The following is a 24,747-nucleotide window of genomic DNA, read 5'->3' as shown; positions in this document are numbered from 1 at the left end:
TCTCACACATCTCTGGAACATGGTGGGATTGTACTTTGTGGTCTTGTAATTAATTCTGACTGGTTAGTTGTGAGCAGGAGTGGTGTGTAGCACTTCTGAGCTAGAGCATTTGATTGCACATGCAAGACACTCTGGTCTTGTTTCCTCATTTCCTCAGCAACCAGCAATGCTCCAGATGGTTGTTGCTCTATTGACCTGAGGCCCAGAGTGAAGGCAGTGTGGAGTAGAGCTCTTAGCTGACCCTTAATGGACGTGTAGTAGGAGAAAGGAATAAACTTTTGTGCTTTAAAGTCATTGAGATTTTGGAGTTGTTTGTTGTCGTGGCATAACCTGGCTTATCCTGACTGATATAGTAAGTTAAAAATAAACACAATTTAAAAAAGAGATAACTTCAAATAATGCTATATTCTATAAAGAAAACAAGACAGGGAACTGTGGCCGAAAGTGCCTGGAGTACGGTATACAGGCTCCTCTAAATAGGGTGAGGAGGTTAGATTGGAACTAAGACTTGAATGATGAGAGGGAGCTAGCTGTGGGAAAATCTGGAAGAAGTGCACTGAAAATTGAAGGAAGAGCAAATCAAAAATCAAAAAGAAAACCTTTTTGGTATGATTGAGAAACATCAAGGATGTTCATGGAGACTAGAGAGGGAGGAGGAAGAAGAAGTAGGTAAGAGCTAATGTTGTAGGAGTTGGCAGGTCATGGTCAAGAAATGTTGTCTCATTTTAAGACTAAGCTATCATAGGGCTTTGAGCAGAGAAATGACATGATCTGATTTTTATAGTAATTATTTGGGTTGCTCTGAAAACAATGGCTGTATGGGGGAAATAGTGAAAACAGGGAGACTAACTTCTAACTGGTAGTTAGGAGATTGCTGTATTGGTCCTTATCAAAGAGTATGATGGTTTGATTCAGGATGGTAGTATGGAGATGGGAAGAAGTGGATGGAATTAGGATGCATTTTGGAGGTTGATCCTATAGGATTTGATGATGGATTAATTGTGGGTGATACACATAAGATTTAAGGATGGATCGTGTGTGTGTGTGTGTGTGTGTGTGTGTGTGTGTGTGTGTGTGTGTGTGTGTGTTTGAGCAACTGGGTGGATTGTGTTGCTATTCAATAGAGAGATTGGGGGAATAAAAGATTTAGGTATGAAAAATCAAGTTTCTGTTTTGGACACATTGAGTTTGAAATGCCTATCTATATTCATTATTCAATACATGTTGGGTATGTTTGGGATTCCAGTTCTAGTAATATGAAGTAGCTTATATCAGACTAACCTTCTGCAGATAGAAATTCTAACTTTTTATCCTTTCTCCTCCCCCAGTACTACTATTTTGAGCCATTGGAGAATGACCAAAATAAGGCAGAAACAGGAGGGGATTCAATCTTGTTAAAAGGGTGCCATACTTGTGAGATCCATATAGCTTTAACCCTGAAGGTACTTCCCAGCCCATTAAGCATGGTGACAGCTAAAACTCCAGTAGAAAGCCACAGTTCTTTTGATTTGAGGACTCAGAATATGCAGTTCAGGGCTGATGGAGCAGTTGGAAAGTAATGAGGGAAATCCTGGAAAAGTCATATCCACAGAGTAGGTGCTCCAAATTTTATGTATAAACTCTGCTTGAATTCTTGACTGGCCCTGGGCTGTACATTCTTGGTGGAATCTTCAAGAATCCCAACAAAAGCACTAGCTGGAAGGTTGAAGGAGCTGAACAGAGATTTTACTGGCTGTCTACCACAGGAGAGACAGTTTGGAGTTTGACTCAAACTAAGTTAGAAGGATTGGTAAACACCTTGGGCTTTTCATTGAACCTCCAGAAGGGCTGTCCCTTAGAAGTAAAGGCTATATCCTAGGGCTATGGGATTTGCCCCAGGCCTGAGGAGGAAACCAGCACAGACCCAACCTAACCAAGTATAAAATCAAGCCTACACAAGTTCCAGGTGATTAGCCAATAATTTAAGTGAATGATAGAACAAGAAATCAACACTCTTTAGAGGAAGATAACAGAATGCAGAGTCTCTACAATGTATCATTCATAATGTCCAGCATAAAATAAAAATTGATTATATTTGCAAAAACAAAACAAAAACAAAACCCCTGGACAATTTGACCCATAGTCCAAAGAAAAAGTAGTTAACAGAAACAGACACCTAGATTACGCAGAAGTCAATTAGCAGACAAAGACTTTAAAGTAGTGTTTATACATTGTTCTTAGGCAAGGAGGATCATACGAAGAAGACCACTAACAATTTCATAATCAAACTGCTGAAAATCAAAGATAAAATGATAATGTTGAAAGCAGCTAGAGAATAAAGTCACATTTTATATAGGGGAATAATGGTATGAATGATGGCTAACTTCTTGTTGCAAATAGAAATCATAAATATGGGGATAAGTTAGAAGACTATTTTTTCCTTTTCTTAATTTCTTTAAAAGACAACTGGATGTATAAAGGAAAATTTATAATATTGTATTGTGAAGCTTTATAAAATATGATGATATAAAATATATGACAATAATAACGCAAAGGATGGAGGTAAATGGAATTATACTGTGGCAAAATTCTCATTTTTATGAAGTGGCACAATGTTAATCTTGAACTATGATAAGTTAAGGAGTCATGTTGCAATCTTTAGAACAATCACTGAAAAATAATACAAAGAGGATAGATCAGAAATCTAATAGGAAGGAAATTAAAATTAACTAAAAAAATATTTGATTATGCCAAAAGAAGACAGGAAAGAAGTAGCAGAGTAGCAGTATACAGATGGGATAAGGATAAATCAAACAGCAGAGTGGTAGACCTAAACCCAAACATATCTATAATTAGATTGTATGCAAAAAACCTAAACATTACAATTAAGAGGCAGAGATTGTCAGACTGAATTTAAAAAGCTTGATCCAAGCATATGCTTACTGTTTGTAAGACATAAACTTTACGAAGACAGAGCAATTGAAGTTGACAGGATTGAAAATGAATATATCACATAAACAGTATAAGACAACTGGTGTGAATATGTTAATGTCAGACAAAGTAACCAAGGTAGACATATCAAAATGATGAATGGCTCAATTCATCCAGAATATATAGCAGTCATAAATATATATGTACCTGATTACAGAGGTTCAAAACATCTGAAAGTAAAACTGATAGAATTAAAGAGAGGAAAATCAAATCCATAAACATTGTTGTATAATTTTACTGTTTTCCTTTTAGTAATTGATAGAATTAAATTAGACAGAAAAATTAATAAAAATATAGGTTATTTTAAAACTAATATCAAACAGAAAACATCATAATACACATTCTTTTCAAGTGGAATGGAATATTCCCCAAGGTTTATTCTTCTTTAAGCAAAAGGGAGAATCAAGGATTTATATATTTATTTAATTTACTTACTATGGAACAATTTACTTACTATACAACAAGTCTAGATGAATTTCAGAAGATACTTATACAGAGTATGTTTTCTGATCACAGAGGAATTAAATTAGAAATAAACAACAAATACACACAACACAGAACACATATACACACAGAGAGGAAATCCCCAAATATTTGGAAATTTAAAAACACAATTCTAAATACTTATGGTCAAGGAAGAATTTACAAGAGAAATTAGCAAATATTTCTAACTGAATGATGATGAAGATATAACATCAAAATTTATGGGATGTAACAAAAGCAATGCTTAGTGGTAAATTTATATTTAAATGCTTGTATTAGAAAAGAAGAAAGGTTTTAAATCATTGCTCTAAGTTTCCATCTTCAGAGGTTAGGAGAAGAAAAGCAAATTGAACCAAAAGTAAGTAGAAAGGAGAAAAAATAATGAAAAGCAGAAAGGAAAGAGAAAAAGGACAAACAATGGAGAAAATTCACAAAGCCAAAGGTTGATTATTTTGAAAAAATTAATAAGACTAAGATTGACCAAGAAGCAAAGATAGAAAACAAATTACCAATACCAAGAATTAAAGAGGGGGTGTCACTGCAGATTCTAAACAGATCAAAAGTGTAGGGAATGCCAATTTATTTATGCCAATAAATTCCCTCAAACCCCACAAGAGAAATAAATTTCTTGATAGACATAGTTTAACAAAACCGACATAAGAAGAAATCATCTGGATAGCTTTATATGTATATAATAAATTGAATTCATTATCAAAAATCTATCCACAAAGAAATTTCCTGGCTTAAATGACTCCATTTCTTGTGGCCTTGAGGACTTATAGGTGTTATCCTCTAAGCAAAAGAGAGAATCAAGGATTCATTCGTTTAATTTATTTTATACTTGTATAGTAGTTATGTGCCTGGCATTGTTCTAAGCACTTTAGAAATGATAACGTATTTGTCAGATGTTTACGGTGGTAAGGACATGGAGAGATGAAGAAAAATTTCAGGAATGATTACCTCCTACAATATATGCTATATACTTAACAGAACTGAATGCTTCTGGCTGTTTTCTGCACACAGATGTCAGAAATTTGTGGGCAAACTGGAACATGCTTTCAAATGTGTACTCTGAAGTTGTGATCAATCAATCGGTGTCGTATTCTCATTTTCTTTCTGCATGCAGAGTAGAATGCAATTGTTAAAATCCGGAATATGAGGCCTAGTTGTGTTGCTTTCTGTTCCCTGTTCTTGCCTCATCATTTTCTGCCTTTCAAATTCATGCCGTCTGTTCCCTTGCATCTCTACATGTCAAATCTTATCTCTTCATTACAATTTATTCCAAATATTGCCCCCGATTTGTCTTTGTATAAACCCTTTTCATATTGCATATTGTAGGGGTTTAATAAGCATTTTATGAATTGCATGAATAGATGAATGAATGAAGGCAGGTGTCTATTATGTTAGATGATGCAAAGAAGGAACCTCCTCTTTGCAGCTTCATCCTCACTGGTATCGTGCTTTTATGACTAGAAATTAACTCTGAATAAAATGTCTAGTTTGGCTGCACATCAATGACTAGCATTTAATACAATTGCTATTACAGAGCAATTTTGCAGCACTTGAGAGTGGATTGCCTTATTGATTTGATTTTGTAATTGATGTATGCCAACAAGAAGTTAATGTTTCGTAAAAGATTAATTGGAGGTATTTTTCTAAGCATTTATTTATGTTTGGAACACAGTATGAGGCCTTACTGGGTCTTCAACAGTTCATCCAGATATTGTTCTGATAGAAAAAAAGCATGCTAGCAGTTGATAAGCTTTCTGGGTCCTATCTTAATTCCTTCATTCCTTAGACAACATATTTGTTAATTATTAAATATGTAATTGTGCTAAATCATAAATGGTAATTGCTCAAAGGCTATTGATGTAAATGAATGCAGTAGTCTCTGCTGTTTCATGGGGTGAGTTGTGAGTAAGGCTTTTCAAAGTCCCGTATCTTCAGAACCACCTGCTACATATACAAACTGCAGGCTCATCATTTTCCATTTTTGACTTATATCCTGTAGTAATCAAGGATTGGCTTGGAAACAGTACAGGCACAGACCGTGATTATGAGCACAGATACTATTCTAAAAATAAATGAAAAAATTGTCATAGAAAACCTATGACTAAGGCATTGTATCTATTTGGCCAATGTAGAATGCAGTGACACAGCAGGTATTAAGAAGCAGGAAAATTTTTTTTGGCAAGATACTTTATTTTAGGCATCTAATTTGCTAACTTTTAGTTGAGAATTTCTGATTATCTACGTTGTGTATGTGTTTTTGTTTTTTGTGGGTTTTTTTTGTGGTATGTGGGCCTCTCACTGTTGTGGCCTCTCCCGTTGCGGAGCACAGGCTCGGGACGCGCAGGCTCAGCGGCCATGGCTCACGGGCCCAGCCGCTCCGCGGCATGTGGGATCCTCCCAGACCGGGGCACGAACCCGTGTCCCCTGCATTGGCAGGTGGATTCTCAACCACTGCGCCACCAGGGAAGCCCCGTGTGTGTGTTTTAAATGGTTTTTTTTAACAATGATCCTGACTTTCTTTAATATTTATTTATCCATTCATTTGTTCATTTATTTATTTATTTTGGCTGTGTTGGGTCTTCGTTGTGGCATGCAGGATCTTTGTTGTGGCATGCGGGATCTTTTTGTTGAGGTACGTGGGCTTCTCTCTAGCTGTGGCGTGTGGGTTTTCTCTCTCTAGTTGTTGTGCCCAAGCTCCAGAGCATGTGGGCTCTGTAGTTCTCTCTAGTTGAGGCTCGTGGGCTCAGTAGTTGTGGCACATGGGCTTAGTTGCCCTGTGGCATGTGGGATCTTAGTTCCAGGGATCTACAACCAGGGATCGAACCCATGTCCCCTGCATTGGAAGGAGGATTCTTTACCACTGGACCACCAGGGAAGTCCCTGTGTGTGTGTTTAAGTGTTACCAGAGAACTAGCTTACTCAAGAATGAAAAATTACAAATCATTATATGACCTACTTGAAGAGGTTGAGCGTGATTTGTTGACAATACCCCGGTTGCAAAGGTAATTTTGAATCTTTCCATCTTTAAATAATGGCATTTAAGATAATAATGTGCCTCCCCACTCTACCGTCAAGTAGTATATGACTTGCTCCATGGTGCAAAGAAATAATGTCATGAAGTAAAATTTAGCCATCTTTGAATTCTTAATACCCTTACAAGCATTATGCCATTTCTATAATATCCATAGATTATAGCCTACTTTTCTTCTTGTGATTCTTTTCTGGCAAAGAGAGAAAGAAAAATGATGATACAAATGACGTATTTTACTGCAATGGAAAATATATGGAAATAGAATATTATAAAGTCAGAGTCTGAAATGTAGGGGCAGTAGTCAAAGAGGATGGAGGAAGACCAGAAGTGAATTCTTCAAAGATGCCATGGGAGACAAAATTTTAAGAAGTGGGTGCTCAGTAGAAATGAGTGCTTTAAGAAAGACAGAAAGATGTTGCAAATAGAGAAAGAGTCATTAAATATGGTGATAGTTAAAATAGCAACAACAGTTTATGATAGAAAACTGCTTCCATTTTATCCTTTTTTATGGAATGATAATGCTTTATAGATTTAAATTCTTAGAGTGTTATCCCTCAGTTTGAAAAGGAATGAAAATCTGACTTTTCTTTCTTTTAAAAAAGCTTAGTACAGTATAAGATGGCTCATTGAACAAGTACTGTGCAGCACAGGAATTATTTACAAAGTTAATTATCTGTTTAAGAATCTACTTTAATCAAAACCTTTAGTATATGAGAGTATATTTACATATATCTGAAACCTTTTAACTGTAATGTATGATATAAATGAATCACGCTCATCCAGCACGTTCACATGTTCACAGCTCTGATGAAGCTCTAATTTATCAGTTATTTTTTGTATCAAATGTAATAAAAAGATTGGATTTCCTATTGTTTTTGCTTGTCATGGATATTAATCAAAATCTGCGACTTATACTGAAGCAGGAAAACATTTTTGTTAATTTTATCTCATTAAAAAAGAAATAAGCTGCTCACTTTCATTTTAATCTTTTAAAGTTTTTTTCTTTCTTTACTGTTTCTACCCATTTTTACTGTATCTTTTTTTGTTAGCTTTTATTTCTTACCTTTTGTTGTCATTTCCTGTTTCATTCTGCGAGTTTGTCTCTTGCCTTTTCCCAACATCAGTACTTGAGTTTTTGCTATTTTGTTTCTTGCATTCTTTTTATTCTAGCTTAAAGTTATCTGCATATACTTGTTTCCTTTTTTATTTCTTTTTATTCTTTCAATCATCTTTTACTTATTTATCGTTACAGCCCCCAAGTTATAATTGTTATTTTGTAATAGCTTACTATTAATCTGAACTGAAAAATCCATATATATCTTCACTCACTGTCCTCTAATCTATTTTGACTTCCTTCTTTTCATTTCTTTATTTTACTCTTCTTTTCCTATCCTAGTTTCTCCCTCTTTGTAATTGTTGGTGTTTTTTTTCTTTGGACTAGTAGAACTAAACTTTCTTACTTTATAACTTTATAGGAGGGAATGAAAATAGTGAAAAGAAGAGAAAATTCTGCTTTTCTATCACAATAAATAGGAAGGTATTATGGAACTTCAATTTGTCTCTTCTTTTCGGGGTGAGAGCTTCAAAAAGATGTATAAGCAGTATTAAATCCTGGAAGATAGCGTCATCTAGTCTGTCTGTTTTCCCCAATTTCTATTCCCTCTTTTTGTTTTAATCTAAACAGGTTCTTGGATAGTTGATCCTGCATTCTTAGTGTTCTTTTTAATTTGACTTGTTCTTCAGTTAAAGTCCTTTGTTAGTACTTGGCACTCATAACACGCCGTACATATCAGTTGAGTTAATTTGAGCTACTATCTAATGTACCGGCTTCATCACCATCTAAATACACACCCAAACCTCTAATTTCTGGAAGGGTAATGGTGATACCAAATTGGATCTTGTGGGATGGAGTAAAGCCAGGGTAGCCTAAAACCCTCTGGGGGTGCAGGTGGGAATTATGTTTTCTCGCTAGTAAATAACATTTGATATTTAATAAGTTTTCTCTCCTAGTTTCTCAAGTAATAGGAGATCCCCAAGGGAACTGAACTGGTTAATACAGACTGTATTAATTCTCCTCTGTGAAATACAAGTTAGCCTCAATCATTTAATAGATACAAGTTACCCCAAAGTATTTTATAAATGATGCATTTTTAAAAAGTGAAATACAAATAGTTTCTTTGTATCATTAAGATTTGCTAAAACCCAGGACAAGGGGTTGAAAAGAATGGTGGGGAACGATGTGTGTATGTGTGTCTGTGTGGGGTATATGTATGTGCGTGTATATGTGTGTGTGTGTGTGTGGTGTGGTAATGAGGTGTGTATAAACAGAGTCAGAGACTGGTAGGTCAAAAGGATAAGCAGAAAGGGCTAAGCCTAAGCTGAGTTTTACAGGAGGTCCAGTAGCTGCATGTCTCCTACTATGCATAGTCCTGGGTGCTCAGACCCCTGGACCAGATGTGACTGAGTTTTTTTTTTTTTTTAAATTGGATTAAAATTTCTTTACAATGTTGTGTTAGTTTCCGCTGTACAAGGAAGTGAATCAGCTATATGCATACCTATATCCCCTCCCTCTTGGACCTCCCTTCCACATCTGAGCTTCTGAGATATGTTACTGCTTTATGCTTCAGTAGCTCAAGCAATTCAATTTGGCTTCTGTGTTTCTCATTTCCATTCTAAAAGTCATGCAAGATCATGTCTAACGGAGTTTCTTTCATAAATTCATTTCTCAATCTCTTTATTTCCTTTTCCCCCTGACTATGACTTTGGCTGGATTGAGCCTGGATCTGCTTAAAATTCAAAAAATCTAATTTGGGACAGAACCTAGAACAAAAACATGTTGGGCTGCTTTATTTGTTGTTGAAAGGAAGAGTGACAAATTATCACACTGTTATTGAGTTTGGCGACCAATGAGCAAGGGAAAAAATTGTGAGGCCATTTTGCCTTGTCTTTATATCTCACCCTTTTCCCTTTCCTATTATGTATTACTTTTTCAGAATGATATGGGTCCACAGGCCCAATCCACTGTGTAGCTGGAGCCTCTGCCTTTAGTTCCATTTGGTAAATGTACTCATGTGGAATAATTTGAACAGCTTAAAATTTTAGTCTGTTCAAACACCAATACCTTGCTGGGGTAGTTTTGATTGACTTACTCCCTTTGGGTAAATTACTCATTATTTCAGATTTCCTCTCCAAAATGTCATCTTGAGGTATGGTAGAAGAGTGTGCCTTTCATGATCTGCATGGTGTCCAATGGCTCATCCTGTCTCCATGGCTTTGTCCCTTTCATTCTGGCTCTTGTGTGTCTTACTGGCATTTATGGTAAAGATTGGCCGCTGATAAAACTCCTGATTTGGTTTCTCTTAGATTGTTCAGGTGTGGTGGTAATCCCTGGCTGATTGGGCTCTCTGGGTCTTGACCGGTTCCTCTGTTGGCTCCCACCCTAGGTGTTCCACCTCTTCTTTGCCATGGCTGGCCTCAGCCAGGTGTGGGCTCTCCACTCAGTTTCCTTCGGTGGTGTTCTCTCATCTCTAGGGTCATTCAGGAACTTAGGCTGGTCTTCAAGATGTGGTTTTCAAGGGCACCCCTCTCATTAATATCCAGCTGCCAGACAGAGGACAAGAGGATGGACAAGGCATTCTTGCTTCTAACTACCTCTGCTTGGAAGTAGCACACATTATTTCTGGTTATATTCTATTGGTGAGAATGTTGGAATCTTAAGATCTGAGTCTTAATATTCTACTGCTTACTTGCTCAGTAACCCTCACTGGCCATGGTAATAGATTAAATTGTACAATTTCAAGTGTTTTTTTGAACTTTTGACCTGCCCTCTCCACTTCCTAAAGACTCTCTCTTTACCCTTTCTGAGTGCGTCTGTTCTCTTTCTGCTTTCACAGACACACAGTAATTTTCATTAAGTTACTGCCTTTATCAACACTGTGCTTAGCATAATGCCTGATATATAGATACACAATAACTATTTTTTGGATAGATGTTAGACAAACAAAAATATGAAGTGAAAAATTATACTTAATCTTACCCCAGAGAAATAACTATTTTTGGCATATCTTTTTCCTCAGTATCCCTCTCTTTGAAATTATTTTACAAAAGTGAAATTCAGTTAAGTATTTTCTTTCTTATTGAGCAGTATTTTTAGAAACATCTATCCCTGTCAAGAAACATGTATTTTCAAAAATTTTAATGGATAGTATACACTCAATTTTAGTGTATGCTTAGTGTTCCATTGGGTGTGCCCAACATAATTCAATAGTTTCCTTAAATTTTGGGATATTTCCCATTTTCCTCTTTCATAAAGTTCCAAATGATATTCATGTACATGCATTTTGAAAAAAATCTATGCTCCTTTGCTCAATTATTTCTTTCATAGAATCAGAATTTGTGAGTTAAAAAATATGCAAATTTTTTTGGCTTCCCTGGTGGCGCAGTTGTTGAGAGTCCGCCTGCCGATGCAGGGGACACAGGTTCGTGCCCCGGTCCGGGAAGATCCCACGTGCCGCGGAGCGGCTGGACCCGTGAGCCATGGCCGCTGAGCCTGCGCGTCCCGAGCCTGTGCTCCGCAACGGGAGAGGCCACAACAGTGAGAGGCCTACGTACCGAAAAAAAAAAAAAAAAAAGTATATGTATATATATATATATATATATATATATATATATATATACACAAATGTTTGAGTTGTTATTTATTGCTAATTTGTCCTATGAACTTTGATTTTTCAACTTGAAGAAATATCTGTTTATTAAAAAGCAGCTATAATCTTTGACCCATTAATTGGGAGAATCTATCCTATAGAAATAAAAGTGGTTTTATGTAAACATATGTGTAAATATTTATGGGACTTGTAGCAGCAAATAGCTGGAATCAATGTGAATGACCACAAATAAGAAAAAGGCTGAATAAAATGTGGACCATCCATGCTACATAGTATTATGTAGCCATTAAAATTTTCTATGTCTATTGACCCATGGTGATGTCCATGATGCTAAGGGAGAAGTACAAGTTCCAGAGTAATGTGCCTGGTATAATTTTGTATTTGTAAAACCAAAAAGCAAAACACATGCACACATATATACATATAATCACACTTTATATGTTTATATACTTTTTAAATTTGTTTGAACACAGAGAAAGTTGTGAAAATCCTTTCACTCAGGTTTTTAAAACTATATCTTAGGCAGTGTGTGTGAATACATCTTTTTATTGTTTCACATGTTACAATAGGGAAGTTTTACTTTTGTAATAAAAAGTTAAAAACAAAAATCAAGAAAAACATCACAGCCCTAACAAACCACTCTAACTTTTCTGCAAACTGCTTTCTGGACTAGAGAGCTTCCTACAGTCCCCAGAGGAATTTCAGAGCTTTGATGCATGTGCCCTGAAGTTGGGATGACTTTTATAGTTAACTTAATTGGTATATTATTTTATGCAAGGTAACAGCTAAACTATTGGGATTTCTCCAGTTATTGATGTTCTCCGAGGTGATCATCCTCAGAAAGACCGCTGAAAATAATGGTCTGCTTACATCCTGGCCTGGTTCATGTCAGACAACCAATTTTTCAGAAGAGGAAATAGTGAATGAAATAGCAAAAGTGTATCAATTTAGGAAATTATTTTTAGAACTTATCTATAACTTTCAGTAAATAAGAGGAAGGAACAAATTTTGCAGCAGCTAAAAATATAGAATCAAATAGGGTGAAACAATAAGGTATACTAAATTTTGCTTTTGGGAACTCATCAGATTTATGAAGATTTTGATTGAAATTTCATCTTTGTAAGGGAGAGCAGTAAGTGTTAAAAGGAAAAAACGTTTGTATGTTTTAGAAATTTTAAAGTGTGGTACTATAGAAAAATCATTTTAAAATGAGACATTTTAGTAATGTAAAGAACAAACATAAAATGAGTACCTTATTCAGAAAGTAAAATTGGTTATTTCTCATGGATAAGAGTTTGATAATTGAAAGCCTCTGAACAGACAACACAGTAACTTAAATATAATAGTTGATCAGTTTATAAATGTGTACCAAGGATATTTTGAAAATATCTATTGAAGTGAGTTCCTGGAAAGCTGTACTTATATTTGATTAGCCAATATACAAAATATATTTGAGTTAAATTATAAATGATAATCATAAATGCTAGTATACATGCTGATTTGTGAATGAGTTTGTTAAATATTACTAGACTAGGGGTCTGAACACTACAATGTTAATATTATTTTTAAATGGTTATATTTCAGCTGCACATATAAATAGTTTTATCCATGGCATATGTTGAAATTATTCTACTCTTGTAAGAGTTTCAGAATTTAAACTCTGCTATAAATTCAACATAGGTCATAAATTAGTGGTAACGTAAGTTAATGAATAAGGCAGATTTTATCTTATATTTTCTAAAACTTTAAAATCAATAAAATTTAAAGCATTTTTTATTCAAAAACTTGAAAGCATTTATACAACTTCATAAGCAAAGAACTTTAAAGTACTCAATGAAATTGGATGGTGAAATAGAAATGAAAAGCTTCTATGGTGGTTATTGGTGACCACCATATGCATCAGTATATAATTCTTTCTATAATCCCATTGCTCCCCATTGGTAAAGTCAGTGGGAGTACCACATCTCTCTGAAGCAAACTTTTTTTTTTAACATCTTTATTGGAGTATGATTGCTTTACAATGGTGTGTTAGTTTCTGCTTTATAACAAAGTGAATCAGCTATACATATACATATATCCCCATATCTCCTCCCTCTTGCATCTCCCTCCCACCCTCCCTATCCCACCCCTCTAGGTGGTCACAAAGCACCGAGTTAATCTCCCTGTGCTATGCGGCTGCTTCCCACTAACTATCTGTTTTACATTTGGTAGTGTATATATGTCCATGCCACTCTCTCACTTCATCCTAGCTTACCCTTCCCCCTCCCCTTGTCCTCAAGTCCATTATCTATGTCTGTGCCTTTATTCCTGTCCTGCCCCTAGGTTCTTCATAAACATTTTTTTTACATTCCATATACATGTGTTAGCATACGGTATTTGTTTTTCACTTTCTGACTTACTTCATTCTGTATGACAGACTCTAGGTCCATCTACCTCACTACAAATAACTCAATTTTGTTTCTTTTTATGGCTGAGTAATATTCCACTATATATATGTGACACATCTTCTTTATCCATTCATCATGCGATGGACACTTAGGTTGTTTCCATGTCCTGGCTATTGTAAATAGAGCTGCAATGAATATTGTGGTACATGACTCTTTTTGAATTATGGTTTTCTCAGGGTATATGTCCAGTAGTGTGATTGCTGGGTCGTATGGTAGTTCTATTTTTATTTTTTTAAGGAACCTCCATACTGTTCTCCATAGTGGCTGTATCAATTTACATTCCCACCAACAGTGCAAGAGGGTTCCCTTTTCTCCACACCCTCTCCAGCATTTGTTGTTTGTAGATTTTTTGATGATGGCCATTCTGACTGGTGTGAGGTGATACCTGACTGTAGTTTTGATTTGCATTTCTCTAATGATTAGTGATGTTGAGCATTCTTTCATGTGTTTGTTGGCAATCTGTATATCTTCTTTGGAGAAATGTCTATTTAAGTCTTCTGTCCATTTCTGGATTGGGTTGTTTGTTTTTTAATATTGAGCTGCACGAGCTGCTTTTAAATATTGTAGATTAATCCTTTGTCAGTTGCTTCATTTGCAAATATTTTCTCCCATTCTAGGGTTGTTTTTTCATCATGTTTATGGTTTTATGGTGCAAAAGACTTTAAGTTTCATTAGGTCCCATTTGTTTATTTTTGTTTGTATTTCCATTTCTCTAGGAGATGGGTCAAAAAGGATCTTGCTGTGATTTATGTCATGGAGTGTTCTGCCTATGTTTTCCTTTAAGAGTTTGATAGGGTCTGGCCTTACATTTAGGTCTTTAATCCATTTTGAGTTTATTTTTGTGTATGGTGTTAGGGAGTGTTCTAATTTCATTCTTTTACATGTAGCTGTCCAGTTTTCCCAGCACCACTTATTGAAGAGGCTGTCTTTTCCCCATTGTACATTCTTGCCTCCTTTATCAAAAATAAGGTGACCATATGTGCGTGGGTTTATCTCTGGGCTCTCTATCCTGTTGCATTGATCTATATTTCTGTTTTTGTGCCAGTACCATACTGTCTTGATGACTGTAACTTGGTAGTATAGTCTGAAGTCAGGGAGCCTGATTCCTCCAGCTCCGTTTTTTTTTCTCAAGATTGCTTTGGCTATTCGGGGTCTTTTGTGTTTCCATAAAAATTGTGAAATTTTTTGTTCTAGTTCTGTGAAAAATACCAGTGGTAGTTTGATAAGGATTACATTGAATCTGTAGATTGCTTTTGGTAGTATATATAGTAGGATTAATTTGCTATCAACTTCTTTCTTAGGACTGCTTTTGGTGCATCCCATAGGTTTTGGGTCATGTGTTCTCGTTGTCATTTTTTTCTATGTGTTTCTGTATTTCATCTTCGATTTCTTTAGTGATCTCTTGGTTATTTAGTAGCATATTGTTTAGCCTTCATGTTTTTGTGTTTTTTACAGTATTTTTCCTGTAATTGCTTTCTAATCTCATAGCGTTGTGGTCAGAAAAGATGCTTGATACAATTTCAGTTTTCTTAAATTTACCAAGGTGTGACCCAAGATATGATCTATCCTGGAGAATGTTCCATGAGCACTTGAGAAAAATGTGTCTTCTGTTGTTTTTGGATGGAATGTCATATAAATATCAGTTAAGTCCATCTTGTTTAATGTATCATTTAAAGCTTGTGTTTCCTCATTTATTTCATTTTGGATGATCTGTCCATTGGTGAAAGTGTGGTGTTAAAGTCCCCTACTATGATTGTGTTACTGTTGACTTCCCCTTTTATGGCTGTTAGCATTTGCCTTATGTATTGAGGTGCTCCTCTGTTGGGTGCATATTTACAATTATTATATCTTCTTCTTGGATTGATCCCTTGATCATTATGTAGTGTCCTTCTTTGTCTCTTGTAATAGTCATTATTTTAAAGTCTATTTTGTCTGATATGAGAAGTGCTACTCCAGCTTTCTTTTGATTTCCATTGGCATGGAATATCTTTTTCCATCCCCTCACTTTCAGTCTGTATATGTCCCTAGGTCTGAAGTGGGTCTCTTGTAGATAGCATATACATGGGTTTTGTTTTTGTATCCATTCAGCCAGTCTGTGTCTTGTGGTTGGAGAATTTAATCCATTTACATTTAAGGTAGTTATTGATAGGTATGTACCTATTACCATTTTCTTAATTGTTTTGGGTTTGTTATTGTAGGTCTTTTCCCTCTTTTGTGTTCCCTGCCTAGAGAAGTTGCTTTAGCATTTGTTGTAAAGCTGGTTTGGTGGTGCTGAATTCTGTTAGCTTTTGTTTGTCTGTAAAGTTTTAAATTTTTCTGTCAAATCTGAATGAGATCCTTGCTGAGTAGAGTAATCTTGGTTGTAGGTTTTTCCCTTTCATCACTTTAAATATGTCCTACCACTCCCTTCTGGCTTGCAGAGTTTCTGCTGAAAGATCAGCTGTTAACCTTATGGGGATTCCCTTGTATGTTATTTGTTGTTTTTCCCTTGCTGCTTTTAATATTTTTTCTTTGTATTTAATTTTTGATAGTTTGATTAATATGTGTCTTGGCACATTTCTCCTTGGATTTATCGTGTATGGGACTCTCTGCACTTCCTGGACTTGATTAACTATTTCCTTTCCCATATTAGGGAAGTTTTCAATTATAATCTCTTCAGATATTTTCTCAGTCCCTTTATTTTTCTCTTCTTCTTCTGGGACCCCTATAATTCAAATGTTGGTGTGTTTAATATTGTCCCAGAGGTCTCTGAGACGGTCCTCAATTCTTTTCATTCTTTTTTCTTTATTCTGCTCTGCGGTAGTTATTTCCACTATTTTATCTTTCAGGTCACTTATCCGTTCTCCTGCCTCAGTTAATCTGCTATTGATTCCTTCTAGAGAATTTTTAATTTCATTTATTGTGTTGTTCATCATTGTTTGTTTGCTCTTTAGTTCTTCTTGGTCCTTGTTAAATGTTCCTTGTATTTTCTCCATTCTATTACCAAGATTTTGGATCATTTTTACTATCATTACTCTAAATTCTTTTTTCAGGTAGGCTGCCTATTTCCTCTCCATTTGTTTGGTCTGGTGGGTTTTTACCTTGCTCCTTCATCTGCTGTGTGTTTCTCTATCTTCTCATTTTGCTTCACTTACTATGTTTGGGGTCTCCTTTTCACAGGCTGCAGGTTCGTAGTTCCCACTGTTTTTGGTGTCTGCCCCCAGTGGCTAAGGTCGGTTCAGTGGGTTGTGTAGGCTTCCTGGTGGAGGGAACTGGTGCCTGTGTTCTGGTGGATGAGGCTGGATCATGTCTTTCTGGTGGGCAGGACCACATCCTGTGGTGTGTTTTGGGGTGTCTGTGACCTTATCATGATTTTAGGCAGGCTCTCTGCTAATGGATGGGGCTGTGTTCCTGTCTTGCTAGTTGTTTGGCATAGGGTGTCCAGCACTGTAGCTTGCTGCTCGTTGAGTGGAGCTGGGTCTTAGGTTTGAGATGGAGTTTTCTGGGAGAGCTTTCGTTGTTTGATATTATGTGGAGCCGGGAGGTCTGTGGGGGACCAATGTCCTGAACTTGGCTCTCCCACCTCAGAGGCACAGGCCTGACACCCGGCTGGAGAACCAAGATGCTGTCTGCCACATGGCTCAGAAGAAAAGGGAGAAAAAAAGAAAGAAAGAAAGAAAGAAAGAAAGAAAGAAAGAAAGAAAATAAAGTTATTAAAATAAAAAAATAATTATTAAAAATTAAAAAGTAATAAAGAAGAGAAAGAAAGAAGAGAGCAACCAAACCAAAAAACAAATCCAACAATGATAACAAGCGCTAAAAACTATACTAAAAAAAAGACAAAAAAAAAAAGACAGAACCCTAAGATAAATGGTAAAAGCAAAGCTATACAGAAAGAAGTCACACAAAGAAGCATACACACTCACAAAAAGAGAAAAAAGAAAATAATATATATATTGTTGCTCCCAATGTCCACCTCCTCAATTTGGGATGGTTCGTTGTCTATTCAGGTATTCCACAGATGCAGGGCACATCAAGTTGATTGTGCAGATTTAATCCGCTGCTCCTGAGGCTGCTGGGAGAGATTTCCCTTTCTCTTCTTTGTTTGCACAGCTGTCCGGATTCAGCTCTGGATTTGGCCCCGCCTCTGCGTGTAGGTCACCTGAGGGCGTCTGCTCAGACAGGACAGGGTTAAAGGAGCAGCTGCTTGGGGGGCTCTGGCTCACTCAGGCCATACGGAGTGTGGGGCGAGCCTGCGGCGGAAGAGGGCAGCATAACGTTGCAACAGCCTGAGGCGCGCCGAGTGTTCTCGCGTTGAAGTTGTCCCTGGATCACGGGACCCTGGCAGTGGCGGGCTGCACAGGTTCGCGGGAGGGGAGGTGGGGATATGACCTGTGCTCACACACAGGCTTCTTGGTGGCGGCAGCAGCAGCCTTAGCGTCTCATGCCTGTCTCTGGGGTCTGCGCTTATAGCCGCGGCTCATGCCCGTCTCTGGAGCTCGTTTAGGCGGTACTCTGAATCCCCTCTCCTCGTGCACCCCGAAACAGTGTTCTCTTGCCTCTTCCGCAGGTCCAGAGTTTTTCCTGGAGTCCCTCCCGGCTAGCCGTGGCGCTCTAGCCCCTTCAGGCTGTGTTCACGCCGCCAACCCCAGTCCTCTCCCTGCGCTCCGACCGAAGCCCGAGCCTTAGCTCCCAGCCCCGCCCGCTCCGGCGGGTGAGCAGACAAGCCTCTGTGGCTGGTGAGTGCCGGTCGGCAGTGATCCTCCATGAGGGAATCTCTCCGCTTTGCCCTCCACACCCGTTGCTGCGCTCTCCTCCATGGCTCTAAAGCTTCCCTTCTGCCCACCCCACCGTGTCCACCAGTTAAGGTGCTTCCCGGTGTGTGGAAACCTTTCCTCCTTCACAGCTCCCTTCCACTGGTGCAGGTCCGTCCCTATTCTTTTGTCTCTGTTTTTTCTTTTGCCCTATCCAGGTACGTGGGGAGTTTCTTGCCTTTTGGGAGGTCTGAGGTCTCCTGCCAGTGTTCAGTAGGTGTTTTCTAGGCGTTGTTCCACATGTAGATGTATTTCTGATGTATTTGTGGGGAGGAAGGCGATCTCCACGTCTTACTCTTCCGCCATCTTGAAGGTCTCGCTCCTGAAGCAAACTTTTACAAGCTGTCCTGGTGCAGCACCCAAAACTGTAAATAAATATAGTTCAGCTATTGGGTGAGGCAAGTGTATCATTAGTTAACATGCAGAGAAGTGCAGTTCCTGCCTGCTCCTCATTGTGGGTTTGATGTGGGCTATGGCTTTTCCACAGAGACTTTGGATTTTAAATGATCTTTTACCTACTTGCTGTATTTTAAGGAGAGCCTGTCTTCTCTCTGCAGATTTCATCAATGTATACTTTATCAGAATGCACAGTTTAAAACATTCACTTATTCAAGTTTATCTAACACAGATAACTGCTAATTTGTTTCTGCTGCGTTTGGGATAATCTATCCCTAGGCCTTTCTGTGTTATCTTGAATAATTGAGAGCCTGCTGGTACACAGAGCCACAGTGCTATAGAAGCTGCTGCTGAGCTTCCAGGAGGCTCCCTTTACTGGAGGAAGATTGAGAGTGATTCTGGCTGGCTAGAAAAAGTGTCCATGAAGGCTGTAATAGACCTTGAGAAAGGAAATCTGTTTCACCAAGACAGAATAATGATTCATATGTAAGGAAGGTAAATATTTTTCAAGTATCATTTTATTTTTTAATGTTCCTTAGTTTATCAACTTTCAGTAGGAGGCTTTCTGAGTCTTAGTTTTCTCATTTATAAAATGAAGTAGTAATAACTGCCTTCAATTCTACAGTTTCGTGAAGATCAAGTAGTTAGGGGGATGCAAAAGCTCCTATAAATTTGCACACCATTCTAAGGCATTATTTTCTTTCTTGGTGTTTGTTTTTTTTTTTTGCCTTTTTATTACTTTGATAACTTCCTGAACTAAATACTACTACTTGAATACAACATATACCTAACTATGTTACATACTTAGAGGACTTTTTAAAAATTTTTATCTTTTATCTTTTATTTTTTTCTGTGCAGAAAGGAAATCAGCCTGCAGTCACTCATGTCCAGTTTCAAAATTATCTTGTAGAATTAAGTAGTTGAGGCTTTGCAGAAGCCTGGGGAACATGAGGAATGGCAGGTGAGTGCCCATTCCTTCTGGATGTGCAATTCCTAAGGAAAGTTATATTGCCCACTTCCAGTTAGTTGTGCCTTGGAACCGGGTGCAGGGGTCCCTGAAGACGCACCTGCAGTCCCAGAGGCAGTGCTTTCTTTTAGCCACTTTTCCATTGAGCCAGAGTGTGTGACCTCTTTCTGCTGCAGGTTCTCAAAGTGATTGTGTTTCACTGCTCTCATGAACACATCTTGTAAAAGAAACAAGGTTGTCTTTTAAACTTGTGCTCCTGTTGACAAGAAAAATAAAACCCAGTCTACTTTCAGGACCTTAAGTCCTGAAAAGGATTCTTAACAAAAATGAAAACGATTGACTTCTCTTATGTCCTAATAAGAAGTCAATCCTCTCCATTTTTGTTAAGAATGCTTTTGTATCAACTTCCCATTTTTCATGTAGAAGTACAGCATATTATGAAGAAAGAGAATCGGTATTGATAAATAGGCCATTTATGCTTTTTCTGTCTGGGACTAGAAAATTCTAACTAGCAGGGCTGGTTAAATAGAGAATTCTAAAACGCAAAATGAGAAGATGCTTGTTAAATCCACTTTTTAATGCTTGTTTTTTGTTTTCATTATTATTATAATCATGACATGCAATACCCATCTTGTGTACGTGACAGCATGCGACTTTTTGGTCTGCTATACCTTCCTATATATTTTATGCCTGGCTATGTCAGTAACACAGATATTATTAAATAAGGCCAGGATTTATTTTATTCTCCATCTATAGGTTATGCTCCACTTCAAAGTTTATAGAGATGAAGGGAATTTAGACCAATTATTTTCATATGATTTATAACAAAAAAGCACTTGTGAATTCTTTTGTGTCAGTAGGGAGGGTAAGAAATCTGTTTGCATTTTTGCTTATATATATTATTTGACCAAATAAATATAGGCTGAATGTTTAGTTTTTTAATCAGAAATTAAGTGTGGTGCTAAATGAAGTAGGTTAGATTCTCTAGACTCTCTCTCTCTCTCTCTCTCTCTTTTTTTTTTTTTTTGGAGCAGAGAAAGTTTTATTGCAGGGCCAAGTGAGGAGAATGGGCAGCTCATGGCTCGTGTCAAGAAACCTGAACTCCCTGATGGTTTCCAGGGAGTAGTTTTTATAGAAAAGATTTGGGGTGAGGGCTACAGGATATGTGACTTTCTTCAGATTGGTTGGTGGGGAGGTAACAGGGCGGTGCTACAGGAATCTTGTGCTCAGCCTGCAGTTACCATCCTTCACCTGGGTGAGGGCCTTAGTAGCCATTGGCCACATGTGACTATTGAGCACTTGATGTGAGGCTGGTACAAATTGACATGTGTTGGACAAGTAAAATACACACCAGGATGAGTACAAAAAAAGATGTAAAATATTTTACTAATAATTTTTATATTGATTACATGTTGAAATGATATTTTGGATATATTGATTAAGTAAGATATATTATTAAAATCAATTTCACTCTTGCTTTGATTTTTGACTGTGGTTCCTAGAATATTTAAAATTGCATATGAATCTCATTATATTTCTATTACACAGTAGTGCTCTAAACAGTCTTGGTATAGATGTATTGTTGAGATCCTTCCCTTCATTGAGTTCCCTCATTTAACCCCTGATTTTGAGGGCAATTTAGGGAGATGTGCACTTTCTGGAAGCATTAATTTTCATTGTTTCACATCAAAAATTTCATTAGAATTATTTCAAAAGTTTGCTTATTTCTTAGAGGTTTCATTTATAGAAAGTCGATTTTAAACTCACTTTGGGTCAGTGAGTATGAACATTATGCAGTTTAGCTGTGTATATAAAGGAGGCTCTTCTTAGGGAGAGGGCACCGTCTTGTGGAATGTACTGACTATAGCAGTTTATTTCAACGATCAGTTGTAGTTTTTAAGATCCTGGAATAGGCAAGTAATTTATTTCAGATATTTGGAGAAAGAAACTAAGACTAATGATAAAGATATCCACTTTTCTGTAGCATCTTCTTTCACAACTAGGTATCATTTCAGTTCTGGGACTTATTTTTCCTAGTTATGCAATGCTTAGTTTGAGACAGTGTAATAACATGCTGATTTGGTATGCTTTTTAAAAATAATGAAGCTCCCATTCAAGTTCTTGACCTATTTTTTTCCCTCCCCAAATTTCCAACTGAGACTTCTGTATTTCATTATAAAAAGAGTTCTGTATTTTTGTCTTTTTTCTTTGCAAAACATGAGGGTGTTTAAATTATTTGATCCAAACAAGTAAGCTTCATTGGATAAATGAGGGAGAAAAGATAAACAAGTCATTAAATTCTCAAGAAATAATTTTAGTTATTTTGTAGACACAAATTTTAAAAAGGGAAACTGTTGAAAGAGTCTGGTTCATGTATTTCTTGTTTTTTTTTTTATGTTTCTTCTTGATGTATTATGTGTACATATAAAGACGAATTATTCAATTTATATCTTTTTATCATCACATTTCATATTCAAAGCCTGTCAAAAGTAACTGCCAAACCACTGAGATCTTAATACTGAGAACAGAATAGATTTCTCATGATTTGGAATTACAAACAAGTCCAGCAAAACAATTAGGATATGAGGCAACATCCAGCCAATCAGTTAACCCAAATTCTCCAAAGCATTTGTTGCCTTTTTAAGCTGATGTAAGAGAGACTAAATATAAAGAATGGCTATGAGGGAATGGGTCAGTTGGATTTTCCTTTCATTTGGAGTCCCTGGCAGCCCATTTCTAAAATTGTGGTTGTTTTATGCATATTACCTTCTTCGGAATCCAACAATAATATTAAAAACTATGAAAACATAACACAGATACCAGGACAAGACAGAACCAAGGAACTAGCCAACCAAATCTGTCCTAAGAAGGAAACATGAGATTGGCTTACTGCATTAGAGAAAGGAGCCAAAAGTTACCCATATTGACAGCAAGGAGGTGAAATAATGGTTTCATTCTTATGAAAATATTATTGCTCTCTATTGCTTTTTAGTTAAAAAGCTTTCATGCATTTCAATGTGGGAACAGACTTTAAAATCACTATTTAATATTACATAGTATTTAATTTATTTATTAGATAAATACATTCTCGATGAAATAAAAAATTCATTCAAACTCACTTTCCCAAAAAGTCAACTTTTAAATTTACAATATTAGTTTTAGTCATAGCTATTGTTCAGTTCTATTTCCAGAAACAGCCTCCAGTAAAGGCTTCTGTTGATGAGAGACCTTGACCCATGTCCTTTCAAGAGGACAACATTTTTTTTGTAGGGATTATCCATTTAAGTGGAGTCTTCCAAGCAACTGTCTCCACCGTCTCTCTTTGTTCTTGCTCCACTCCTACTGTTTTCGTTTTTCTGTCCCATCCCATTTGTGAAAGCAAGGCAGTGAGCCAAGAAACACCTCATGGATTAGTAGCAACCACAGTCACTTGAGAGCAGGGTGGCCACCTGGCCTCTTTTGGTGTGAACAATTCAGCTCTGTGTGTATTGGTCCTAGTCAGGGCGGGCTCTGTAAGGACACTGTTTGAGAACAAAGTGCCCCATGCCCAGGTAGGCTTGTTGTCAACACGTGAGTGCTTCAAAGAGAACAGGATGCAGCTTCCCCCTTTGCTGTTCTCTTGCTCTTGATAGAGATGGAAGGGCCTCACCTATTTTCAATGAGGTGTTCAATGCTTGCACCAGCTGTCATTCTTTCCCAAAGTAGGAATCAGGACTACTGCTTGGAACAAAGCTAGAATCCAGTTCTCAGGAGGAGATTTCCTAGGAGAAAATGTTATTTGGTATCTTGTAAATAGCTTTTCTCTAGGGACAGTAATGATTAATGCAGGCTAAGAATAAAGAATGTACTTTTCTTCCTGCTATTTCCTGCCATGTACACAAAACTGCTTGAAACAAGTCGTTGCAGGTTGTTGAAACAGCATCATGCAAAATTAAATAGTTGGAAGGCAACCTTTGGTGGCAAATATAGGGGCTTTTACAAGAAGCTAAACTAAATAGGCTTTTTAAAAAGGTGCAGCTGGAGTCTGCTTAGGGTTCAGTCTGCTTTGTGACCAGGACTTTGAGCCGGTGTGAGACACATGAGAGCTCAGAACAGGGGGCCCAGCTGCAGGAGAGACAAACACTCAGACTCCAGCAGATCTAATGTGCTGCTTCTCACTGCCAGGCCTGGAGGACAGGAAGGGGTAGCAGAAATTACATTCATTTGGAATCAGAGTGAGGGCTGGTGTAGCCTCAATACCCAGGAAAAAGTCAGTCTACTCAAGGATGACAGGGGTGAGAAGACAGATTCCATGGACTAGGCTTGGAAGCAAAGGGAATGTGGTATTGAAGAGTAGATTGAAGATCAAATCAGGGATTAAAGATTCCTTCTTTCTGCTATGCTCTGCAGGCGGTGGTCTCTTAGATGGCTCTGTGTGTCTTTGTATTGCTGGTATGCCAGAGGTAGCCTCTGTATGGGGCACACCTGTAGAAGAGGGGTGAAGCAAAAGAGATCTTATAGAACAATACAAAATATCTATATGCAGAAAAACTAAGTTAAATATTGGTTCTACCACTTAACAGATGGGTAGCTTTGAACAAATTGCTTTCTCTGAGTATCACCAGTTTCATACCTGCAAAAGGGCATAATACCTACCTCATAGTGGTTTTTTGAGGATTAAATATAATATAGTATATAAAACACTCCACATTGTACCTGGCATGTTGTAAATGCTCAGTAAGTGCTAAGTTACTATTATTTATCAGATTCTATATACTATGAGTACGACTTTCTCATACCTATTGATCAGATACATCATCCGTTTACCACACACGTTTCATATCGCATGCTCTTCATTATTAGGAGTTTGCATCATCAGTGCAAATGCATGGCTGTTATGGGAAAGCAACTCTAAACTCCTGCCCCATTGTTAATGAGTGGAGAGAAGAGAAGGGATATTTGTTGGGCTGTTACTGTATGCTTTTGTGTACGTCACCTTAGT

General features: G+C 37.2%; 1 protein-coding gene across 8 annotated transcripts in view; it reads left to right on the top strand.

The window, feature by feature from the left end:
• Nucleotides 1-24,747, top strand: part of TMEM117 (transmembrane protein 117) — a 531,690-nt gene that overhangs the window by 22,993 nt on the left and 483,950 nt on the right. The window contains exon 1 of one of the 8 annotated variants that reach the window (XM_073788789.1): nucleotides 19,400-19,760. The exons of the other annotated variants lie outside the window; for them this stretch is intronic. Coding sequence (XP_073644890.1) covers nucleotides 19,754-19,760 — 7 coding nt within the window. The 5' untranslated portion in view covers nucleotides 19,400-19,753. Of the gene's footprint in view, nucleotides 1-19,399; nucleotides 19,761-24,747 lie in introns of those variants that run through there. 8 annotated transcript variants of the gene reach the window in all.

Source organism: Tursiops truncatus, chromosome 11 (assembly GCF_011762595.2).
Source record: "Tursiops truncatus isolate mTurTru1 chromosome 11, mTurTru1.mat.Y, whole genome shotgun sequence".
Classification (NCBI taxonomy): Eukaryota; Metazoa; Chordata; class Mammalia; order Artiodactyla; family Delphinidae; genus Tursiops; species Tursiops truncatus.
The sequence above is the reverse complement of the archived record's forward strand: the minus strand, read 5'-3'. Positions and strand labels throughout refer to the sequence as shown.